Source organism: Nerophis ophidion, linkage group LG08 (genome assembly GCF_033978795.1).
Source record: "Nerophis ophidion isolate RoL-2023_Sa linkage group LG08, RoL_Noph_v1.0, whole genome shotgun sequence".
Classification (NCBI taxonomy): domain Eukaryota; kingdom Metazoa; phylum Chordata; class Actinopteri; order Syngnathiformes; family Syngnathidae; genus Nerophis; species Nerophis ophidion.
Window position 1 is genome coordinate 30194948 of NC_084618.1, and position 12014 is coordinate 30206961.

A 12014-nucleotide genomic window follows, 5' to 3' on the forward strand; every position below is an offset into this window, starting at 1 on the left:
TTGGAGGAGAACACCGCAACGCCCACTAGAACTCGCTTATCAGTAAAATTAAGAAAAACTAAACATCCAAAATAGTGGTCTTTCTAACAGTGGGTCTATTTATTTTAATTATTCTTAAAAAAGCTAAATATTTCATTGTGTGTATAAGTACTTTTGAGCACATTCAACAATACTGCGATAATAATGATAACTTGATCATTTCAGGCACAATAACAGTGATAAGCAATTTTCATATTGTTAAATCCCTAATACAGTAGTACAAGACCGCGGCTCATAGAGTCAGTATAAGTCTCATTTTTTACTGTTATTAATGTATGACTACTATATTTTAACAAAAAATTTAAAAGTGACCATGTGGATGTTTCATTTCTCAAAGTCTCTGATCATTTTATGAAAAGGTATATAGACAGTGGTAAAACAAGTTTAAATGGTCTACCTATAAAAAATATTAGATTTAAGTTAGGCACGGACCTAAATAACAGCGATAAAGAATAACATACAGTGAGGGATTGGTACCGTTCATATTTGAACCAATACGGTACCAATTCTCGATATAAATCGATACCGGTACTCAACTTGACCAATTTTCTGTAATTGTGTGTGCTTTAATAAATATTGTGTTTGACGATAAACCTTTATTTTTTAATGTAACATTTAAAAAAGAGCAGATTATGATAATTGTGCTATCCAGTTCTTAAATCTTGTTTTCTGATTACATGTGTGGCTCATTTACAATGCAGTTGCACTTCCAATACATTAAATGGCAGTGCTGTATAGGACAGGGGTGCCTGCACATTTCCATTATACATACAGCAATGTTAATATTTGGTTACATGTCTCTAAGAAAGTTTCACTCCAATAAGGTGCTTTTGGTAGCCATCCACAAGCTTCTGGCAAGCTTCTGGCAAGCTTCTGGTTGAATTTTTGACCACTCCTCTTGACAAAATTGGTGCAGTTCTGCTAAATTTATTGATTTTCTGACATGAAATTGTTTCTTTAGCATTGTCCACATGTTCTCAATGGGGTTTAAGTCAGGACTTTGGGAAGGCCATTCTAAAACCTTAATTATAGCCTGATTTAGCCATTCCTTTACCACTTTTGACATGTGTTTTAGGTCATTGTCCTGTTGGAACACCCAACTGTGTGAAAGACCCAACCTCCGGGCTGATGATTTTAGGCTGTCCTGAAGAATTTGGAGGTAATCCTCCTTTTTCATTGTCCCATTTACTCTCTTTTGGCAGCAAAACAGGCCAGGAGCATAATACTACCACCACCATGCTTGACGGTAAACCTGGTGTTCCAGGGATTAAAGGGCTCACCTTTTCTCCTCCAAACATATTGCTGGGTATTGTGGCCAAACAGCTCAATTTTTGTTTCATCCTACCACAGAACTTTCCTACAGAAGGTCTTATCTTTGTCCATGTGATCAGCAGCAAACTTTGGACAACGCTTCTGGAGCAAGGGCTTCCTTCTTAAATGGTAGCCTCTCAGTCCATGGCGATGCAAAACACGCTTGACTGTGGACACTAACATCTGTGGTCCAGACACTTCCAATTCATGGCAGACCTGTTTTTTGGTGGGTCTTGGTTGACTCTGGGTCATCCTGACTAATGTTCTCTCAGCAGCAGGTGATAGCGTGTGTTTCCTTCCTGATCGTGGCTGTGACCAAACTGTGCCATACGCTTTATACTTACGAACAATTGTCTGCACAGTTGCTTTTGGGACCTTAAGCTGCTCTGAAATGGCTCCAAGTGACTTTACTAGCTTGTTCAAGTCAATGATTCGTTTTTTCAGATCTGTGCTGATTTTTTTTTACTTTCCCTTTGTCCCGTTTGTAACCGGGTCTAGTGACTGTTTACATGAGCCCTATTTAAATGGGCTCAGAGAAGTCAACAGGTGTCGTGACTGTCGTCAATCAAAATCACTCACATGATGTTAAGAGGCCATGCTATGAAGCTAATTTGATTGGATTGTAACTTGTCTACATCACCAAAATTTATCATGTATGTTGCTGTATGAATACTTTTGACCCAGCAGATTTGGTCAGTTTTTCAGTAGACCCATAATGAATTCATAAAAAAACTAAACTTTAATAATGTTTTTGTGACAAACAAGTAAGTGCTCCAATCACTCTATCAATAAGAGTTGTAGAAATTATTAGAAATTCAAGACAGCCATGACATTATGTCCTTCACAAATGTATGTAAACTTTTGACCACGACTGTGTAATGTTGTGAAAATGGGCACGGCCCGTTTAAGAGATTGACTTCTTGAGTCTTTCACGTGTTCCCAGAAGTTGAATGTTGATAGCACAGAGAGCGGTGCCGGTAAAGAGTACAGCAGAGTATGATAGATCTTTGAAGGTGTTCATTAAACACAGTTCTATAAAGCAAGAGTGGACATCACGTTTCTACATTGGCAATGAGGATACGGAGCGCAAGATGTGAAAGAACCCATCGATTTCCCCCTCCATTACCGTCTGCCCCGTTCACTGCACAGAGCAGTATCATGACACGCTACGAGGCTGATCGGCCGTAAGTGTAAACCATAGAATCATACATACATAGGTGCAAACTGGCAGCCACGCTTCCGTCAGTCTACCCCAGGGCAGCTGTGGCTACTGATGTAGCTTACCACCACCAGGTGTGAATGAATGTTGAGTCCCACATCTCTGTGAGCGCTTTGAGTGTTTAGAAAAGCGCGATATAAATCTAAGTTATTATTATTATTACATGCTACTCCACTGCTAACCAGCACTTACAGACAGAAGGAAAGACAGATTCAAAAAAATAAATACAAAAAAAAAAAGCTAGTTGGTGGCATTAGCAGTGCTCCCGCAATTCCCACACTTTGATATCAGCACAGAACACGCCTCCCTCTCCTCTAAATGGAAGAAGTGGATGTTGCGTTTTGAAACGTTTCTCACTGCAGAAGCCATAACAGATGCAACACGTAAAAGGGCTATGCTACTGTATTATGGTGGGGAACCAGTGCAATATATTTTTGAGACTTTTACTGAAAAACGAAAGGCAAAGGACTATGATAAAGCAGTTGAGCTACTCACTGCATACTTTAGCCCAAGTCGTAATGTGGAGTTTGAAATCTACACGTTTAGACAAGCAAGACAAAACGAGGGAGAAACAATGGATACATTCTATACTAAACTCAGGAAACTGGCCCCAAACTGTGAATTCAGTGACGAAAATAAAGAAATAAAATCACAAATCATACTCAGCTGCATGTCGTCACGGCTCAGGAGGAGAGCACTAAGAGACCACAGGATGACTCTCAAAGACCTACTGGATCTTGCCAGGGCATTCGAAATATCTGACTTTCAAGCTTCCGACATGGAAAACAAAAATAACACAGGAGAGATTGGAAGCCATAGCTAGCACAAGCAACAAAATATGGTCAGGCTCGCTGCCCCACAGATGAAATATGAACAGTGCACAACAACAACAGCAATCAAAAACAACATGCAGGAGTTATGGGGGCACATTTCCTCACAAGGGAGGACAATCAGCATGCCCGGCAAAAAGCGTCTCGTGCAATGCATGCGGGAAACTCAATCATTATGCTCGTTGCTGTCTCTCACAACAGACAACCAAACAAACACACAGCATGTACAAAACAACAGCACGTAACTATCAATCAATCAATCAATGTTTACTTATATAACCCTAAATCACTAGTGTCTCAAAGGGCTGCACAAACCACCACGACATCCCCGGTAAGCCCACATAAGGGCAAGGAAAACTCACACCCAGTGGGACATCGGTGACAATAATGACCCAGTGGGACGTCGGTGACAATGATGACTATGAGAACCTTGGAGAGGAGGTAAGCAATGGATGTCGAGCGGGTCTAACATGATACTGTGAAAGTTCAATCCATAATGGATCCAACACAGTCGCGAGAGTCCAGTCCAAAGCGGATCCAACACAGCAGCGCGAGTCCCGTTCACAGCGGAGCCAGCAGGAAACCATCCCAAGTCACTTCAGACTGATGTAGACAAACTACCTCACACCTCTGTCAGCCATGTAGCTGCACATGACTCAAGCACGGATGATGAGTATCTATTTGTTACAAGCACAGCTGGTGGCGCACTACCACCAGTGCGGCAGCTTGTGATAGCTGGTGAAAACATGAACGTTTTGGTCGATTCAGGTGGATCAGCAAACATTCTTGATGAGACAGCCTTCGGCACGATACAGTCAAATTTAAAGCTTGAACAAGCTAGAAAGAACATATTTCCCTATGGTTCAAACACTTCATTCCCACTCAGAGGAAAAGTAAACACAACAGTCTAGGCAAATGGCAAAACTATCCAAGCAACTTTCATGGCTCCCTTCTGGGCCACACAACAGGAACTGAACTAGGCTTACTGACCGTAGTGTGTTGCACGCAGACCAAGAAGCAGGACATGTTCAAGGCTCAACAGCTACTCCTACAATATCCAAATCTCCAAGTCAAGCTACACATCGACGACAGAGTACAGCCTGTAGTCCAACCACATCGTCGCATTCCTTTTCACATGCGAAAGAAAGTAGAGCAGGAACTGCAACAACTAGAGGACCAGGGCATTATTGAAAAAGTTCATGGCCCAACGCCATGGGTGTCCCCCCATCGTAGCGACTCCAAAACCCCAAAATCCAGAAAAAATCCGTCTTTGCACTGACATGCGCCTGCCCAACACAGCTGTCCAGAGAGAAAGGCACATATCACCTACAGTGGATGACATCGTACACGATCTCAACGGTGCAACTATCTTTTCAAAGCTGGACCTCAACGCAGGATACCATCAACTGGAATTATCACCCGAATCGAGATACATCACCACATTTTCGACACATGTGGGACTCAGGAGATATACGAGGCTCATATTCGGAATATCGTCGGCAGCAGAAGTTTTCCAGCACACAATTCAAAACGTGCTGCACGGAATACCACGGGTCAGAAATTTCAGTGACGATATTATCATATTTGGGGCCACACCTGCAGATCACGATCGTTCCTTGGAGGCAGTCTTCAAGAGACACGCTGAGAACAACCTCACACTCAATGAGCAAAAATGTGAGTTTAACAAACAGTCTTTGGAATTCTATGGCTATGTCTTTTCAGAAGATGGTGTCTCACCTGACCCTAAGAAGATCCAGGCCATCACACACATGCCACTGCCTCAAAACCAGAGTGAAGTCCGCAGTCTACTGGAAATGGCCAACTACAGTGCTCGCTTCATTCCAGACTTCTCATCAATCACCCAGCCAATTTGTGAACTTACAAAGAAAGATGCGGCCTGGCACTGGACAGAAAAACATACAAATGCCCTGACTCAGCTAAAAGACAGACTAATCAGCCACCCAGTCATGAGCTACTTCCATCCAGGAAGAAAGACAATAGTCATTGTGGATCCAAGCCCGGTTGGTCTCGGCGCCATCCTTGCACGAACAGACAAAACAAACAACAAAACGCAAATTGTGGCCTACGCCAGCAGAGCCCTGACTCCAATGGAACAAAGGTACTCCCAGACTGAGCGGGAAGCACTTGCAATAGTCTGGAGTTGCGAACACTTCCACCTGTACCTATATGGATCAGATTTTGTCATGGTCACAGACCACAAACCACTGGAACTGATTTTCAACAATCCGAAGTCCAAACCCCCAGCACGCATAGAAAGATGGGCTCTCAGACTCTAACCCTACAAGTTCAAAGTGCGGGGGGTTTGGAAAATCCAATCCAGCTGACTTAAAGTCACGTCACCCACAAACTCTCCAAAAGTGTGTGACAACTGATGACATTGACACTGAGATCCATGTCAGGTTCATCGCAGAACATGCAATCCCCAAAGCAATGACTCTCCAAGAAGTAAAACGACAGACAGTCAAGGATCCAGTGCTGCAACACCTGAAAAAAGTGATTAACTCTGGCGAATGGACCCACCTGTATGGTGGACCCTCGGAATTTGATCGCTCAATGTTAAAAGCCTTCCACAACGTCAGGGAAGAGCTCACAGTCCTGGATGATGGCAGCCTCATCCTTAGAGGCCACAGATTGTTACTGCCACAGACGCCACAAACTAGAGCTCTAGCTCTCCTTCATGAAGGAAATCAAGTCTTGGTTAAGACCAAGCAGCTACTCAGGGAAAAGATCTGGTTACTGGGAATAGACAAGCAAGCAGAAGAACTAGTGTCTCAGTGCATCCCATGTCAGTCATCAGTACCAAGAACGGAACACCAGCCACTACTAATGTCAAAACTCCCAACTGGACCCTGGAGAAATATCTCCGTGGACTTTTGCGGTCCCATACCCTCCGGTGATTACCTGTTTGTTATGCTGGACGAATACTCTAAGGGGTGCTGGAAGCCGGCAGACCCGTCAGCGATCCTGTTCTGTCTCCCTTTAATGTTTGTCTGATCTTGAATGGGATTGTGCTGAAAATTGTAATTTTCCTGAAGGAACTCTCCTGACGGAATAAATAAAGTACTATCTAATCTAATCTAATCTACTCAAGATTCCCCTTTGTCGAAATCACACCCTCAACCTCAACACGCACAATATTTTCCTTGGTGGGCACGCCAGAAGTCGTCAAGAGTGACAACGGGCCCCCATTCTCAGGCAATATATTTTGTGACTTTGCTCACTACCTCGGTTTCCACCACAGGAAAATCACACCATACTGGCCACAGGCCAACGCAGTAGTTGAAAGATTCAACAGACCTTTGATTTCCCCCAGGGATCAATAAAGTATTTTCTATTCTATTCTATTCTATTCTATTAAGGCTGTGCACACATAGTTGAAGGCAAGACAAGGAAGCAAGAATTGTACAAGTTCCTTCGCAACTATCTCCCCACTCCTCACCACACCACCAAACAGCAGAATTATTCTCTGGTCGACCCATGTCAATAAAATTGCCCTCCATCTCTCACCCCACCGACGACAATGACCTCAGGCAAACTGAAGCACTACGGAAGACGAAAATGAAACTATTTTCGGATGAAAGGAGGAATGCCGTGCACTCACAGTTGAGACAGGGTGATGTTGTCCTGATACGTCAGAGGTGAACCAGGAAAATGGTCACACCATTCAACCCCAAGCCATACAAGGTCATCTCAGTGAAAGGAACAATGGTCACCGCAAAAAGACAGGGACATGAAGTCACCAGGCACAGGTCCCTGTATAAGCTTCTCAAAGAGCAACCATTTGTCCCACTGAATTATGACAGTGACAGCAGTGAGGAGGATGATGATGAGGACAGTAACGGTGATCAGAATTATGACCAGGATCAACAATGACAACAACGGCATGGCGCAGTGGGAGAGTGGCCGTGCGCAACCCGAGGGCCCCTGGTTCAAATCCCACCTAGTACCAACCTCGTCACGTCCGTTGTGTCCTGAGCAAGACACTTCACCCTTGCTCCTGATGGGTGCTGGTTGGCGCCTTGCATGGCAGCTCCCTCCATCAGTGTGTGAATGTGTGTGTGAATGGGTAAATGTGGAAGTAGTGTCAAAGCGCTTTGAGTACCTTGAAGGTAGAAAAGCGCTATACAAGTACAACCCATTTATCATTTATCATTTAATTTGAGCGAGGATGAAAGATTCGTGGATGAGGAAAGTTAGAGTGAATCACTACAACAACAAAAAAAAGGCGACGGCAGTGGGAGCGATTCAGATGTTATTAGACACATTTACTAGGATAATTCTGGAAAATCCCTTATCTGCTTATTGTGTTACTAGTGTTTTAGTGAGATTGTAAAGTCATGCCTGAAAGTCGGAGGGCTGCGGTGACCGCCAGTGTCTCTGAGGGAAGCCATATGGAGGAGCCAAGAAAGTCACAGCTGCCTTTTTGACAGCTGCTGCAGGAGGACGCAAACTCCGCTCAAGTCTCCGGTAAGAGCCGACTTAATATCACAATGTTCTCATCCAAAAACTTGCTGGTTGACATGTGGTAGAGAATCATGTTCCCTTTACCGCTCTGTTCCATATTAAAGCTTAACAACAAACAAACAAACACTGGCTGTGTTTTGGTTGCTAAAGGCAGCTGCAATCCACTGCTTTCCACCAACAGCATTCTTCTTTATAGTCTCCATTATTAATTGACCATATTGCAAAAGATTCAGCAACACAGATGTCCAAAATACTGTGTAATTATGCGATTAAAACAGACGACTTTTAGTCGTGAGTGGTGCTGGGCTAAAATGTCCGCTCCAACCAATAACGTCACAAGCACGCGTCCACATAATTCCGCGACGTTTTCAACAAGATACCTCGCGGGAAATTTAAAATTGCAATTCAGTAAACTAAACCGGCCGTATTGGCATGTGTTGCACTGTTAATATTTCATCATTGATATATAAACTATCAGACTGCGTGGTCGGTAGTAGTGGGTTTCAGTAGGCCTTTCAATATCAAGCTAGCACATTTTGGAAGAGTGGAGCCTTACTTGAAAATCGAGCGTTTTTTTGGTGTTAAAAATTGCAACATTACTCAGGGGGAGTGTGGCTCAGTCCGTAATGAGTGCTGCTTGAGTTAATCTATGTTTAGTCTGAAACTGGATGTGATGTCACATGCAACAAAGGTATTGAAATATGCACACCGTTATTTTTTACGTGAATGATACCAGGTAGTACTGACAAATTTTGTTCGGTGCCTATAAAAGTACAGAATTCAGTATGCTTTCCCAGAGGCAGTGTTGTGACATTTTTCAAAATAGAAATTATCTATATTTCCTAAAATGATTGCTACAATTGTAATAATTAAAAAAATAAAAGCATCCTTGTAGTCTGGCTATGTCCGCATTTGAGTCATGCATGTAGATAAAATTGCCAGTTCTACTGCTGGGTGCAGTTTTGATGTTGAGGGTTTAAACCAGGAGCCCCCAAACTTTTTGACTCGGGGACTGCATTGGGGTAAAACAAAAAAATTTGGGCAGGGGCCGGGCTGTGTGTGTGTGCGTATATGTACATTATATATATATATATATATATATATATATATATATATATATATATATATATATATATATATATAAGTATATATTCATATATATAAGTATATATTCATATATATATATGTATATATACATATATATATTCATATATGTATGTATATACACACATATATATATATATATATATATATACACACCCATACATATATATATACACACACATATATATATACACACATATATATATATATATATATATATATATATATATATATATATATATATATATATATATATATATATATATATATATATATATATATATATGTATATATAGTACAGGCCAAAGGTTTGGACACACCTTCTCATTCTATGGGTTTTCTTTATTTTAATGACTGTTTACATTGTAGATTGTAGATCAAAACTATGAATGAACACATGTGGAGTTATGTACTTAACAAAAAAAGGTGAAATAACTGTACTGTAAATCATACTTGCCAACCTTGAGACCTCCGAATTCAGGAGATGGGGGTTGAGGTGGGTGGACTGGGATTCCCTCCAGGTAATGCGGCTTTCTCCCACCTCCAAAGATATGCACCTGGGGATAGGCTGATTGGCAACACTAAATTGGCCATAGTGAATGAACGTGAGTGTGAATGTTGTCTATGTGTGTTGGTCCTGTGATGAGGTGGCGACTTGTCCAGGGTGTACACTGCCGACCGCCCAAATGCAGCTGAGATAGGCTCCAGCACCCCCTGCCACCCCGAACAGGACAAGCGGTACAAAATTGATGGATGGATGATTTGAATGAGCAGCGAAGGGGACACCGAGAGTAACAAGCGGTAGAAAATGGATTAGAAAGGACGGATTTAAAAAATAAAATAAAATAAAAAGTTTAACTTGGGACTTCCAGTCGGACGGATTTTGGACACTGGCGGGCCGTAGTTTGGGGATCCCTGGTTTAAACAAATGATTTGGAAGCGTATATGACCCGTTTGTCCAGGTCACTTCTGGAAAATGCAAGAAGTTCTTGTGGTCCACTTACAAAGGCACGTGTGTACTGATGCATGGTGGGACCTCCACTCAGAGCTTTACGGAAGGCATCTTGAATAAATTCAGGAGGAGCAAAGTCCGGGAAGCCTTGCCCGAGGTTGACCACTTTGTAGTTGGCTGCAAGCTGTGTAAATTCAACCCTGTTTGACAAAAAACAATATTTATCATTGAAATAATAACACATCGGAGCAGTCTAACAATAACTAAACATTGTAAAAGTGGGTTGTGCTATCTTTTAATATGAATATAATGTGACGACTATTCGGATTGGTTATACTCCGTTCACGTGTCACGTGATAAGAAGTAAATTTGATTTAAAACAAAAAAAAAATAATGTGAGAGTCTTTGCAGTTTTTTTTCTTACCAAACGTTTTTATCGACTCCTTCAGTCCTGCTGGCGCGGAGTTTTCGTGACATGATTGTCTGGAAAAAGTGCAAGACAGAAAATAATATTTACCAAAGGTCAAAATTTAGCGTTAAGACGCTTTATTGCGCAACTGTACTCACCTTTGGAAGATTTGCATGCACAACTTTCACAATAAATGCAGTCGCAGGAGTGTCTTTAAAGGGTAAAATGCGTGCATACATGTGGGGTTTTGTGCCACTACCTGAGACTCCTTGAGGGTGTTAGTGTTGATTTAGACGCCGGGTGGTGACTGGTTTGTTTTGATACTGCACTTCCGCTATGAGCGGGGCAAGATGTGACGAAGACGCGGCGTAAAACCACACACCCCCAAAAAAATAATACAAAATACATCAAACTAATTAAACATAATTATTTTTTTATTAAGGAATTTTCATGATTTCTAAAATGTGCGGCGGTCGCGTAAACTAGCTTAGCCTAACTCAAAATGGCAGGATTGCTGGTATCACTCAACGCACACTTAAAAAAACATAATTGTTATAGTTTAACTTACTCGATCCCAAATGTGTATATTTATCAATGTTGTTCTTTGATAATGAACAGAAATATCAGCGGTGATGAATATCTTCTTGAAATAGCTTTCTGTTAGATTAGCACGGCAGCTAATTAGCCTAATGTAATAGGTAGCTCAAAACCAAAGGGTTTAGTTTTTTGTCACATTTAAGCTGCTTGGATCATGTTAGTAAAATATCCATCCATTCATCCATCTTCTTCCGCATATCCGAGGTCGGGTCGCGGGGGCAGCAGCCTAAGCAGGGAAGCCCAGACTTCCCTCTCGCCAGCCACTTCGTCCAGCTCTTCCCGGGGGATCCTGAGGCGTTCCCAGGCCAGCCGGGAGACGTAGTCCTCCCAACGTGTCCGGGGTCTTCCCCGTGGCCTCCTACCAGTTGGACGTGCCCTAAACACCTCCCTCGGGAGGCGTTCCGGTGGCATCCTGACCAGATGCCCGAACCACCTCATCTGGCTCCTCTCGATGTGGAAGAGCAGCGGCTTTACTTTGAGTTCCTCCCGGATGACAGAACTTCTCACCCTATCTCTAAGCGAGAGCCCCGCCACCCGGCGGAGGAAACTCATTTCGGCCGCTTGTACCCATGATCTTATCCTTTCGGTCATGACCCAAAGCTCACGACCATAGGTGAGGATGGGAACGTAGATCGACCGGTAAATTGAGAGCTTTGCCTTCCGGCTCAGCTCCTTCTTCACCACAACGGATCGATACAACGTCCGCCTTACTGAAGACGCCGCACCGATCCGCCTGTCGATCTCACGATCCACTCTTCCCCCACTCGTGAAGACTCCTAGGTACTTGAGCTCCTCAACTTGGGGCAGGGTCTCCTCCCCAACCCGGGGATGGCACTCCACCCTTTTCCAGGAGAGAACCATGGACTTGGAGGTGCAGATTCTCATTCCGGTCGCTTCACACTCGGCTGGGAACCGATCCAGTGAAAGCTGAAGATCCCGGCCAGATGAAGCCATCAGGACCACATCTCCAAAAAGCAGAGACCTAATCCCACAGCCACCAATCCGGAACCCCTCAACGCCTTGACTGCGCCTAGAAATTCTGTCCATAAGTTATGAACAGAATCGGTG

General features: G+C 43.0%; 1 protein-coding gene across 1 annotated transcript in view; it reads right to left on the reverse strand.

Annotated features, from left to right (window-relative positions):
- The window catches only part of LOC133557155 (kynurenine--oxoglutarate transaminase 1-like), a 31888-nt gene extending 21188 nt beyond the window's left edge, over nucleotides 1-10700 (reverse strand). The window contains exons 1-3 of the mRNA XM_061907400.1: nucleotides 10508-10700; nucleotides 10365-10423; nucleotides 9993-10140 (exon numbers count right to left, since the gene is read on the reverse strand). Coding sequence (XP_061763384.1) covers nucleotides 9993-10140; nucleotides 10365-10423; nucleotides 10508-10588 — 288 coding nt within the window. The 5' untranslated portion in view covers nucleotides 10589-10700. The remainder of the gene's footprint in view (nucleotides 1-9992; nucleotides 10141-10364; nucleotides 10424-10507) is intronic.
- Nucleotides 10701-12014: the final 1314 nt, after the last annotated feature.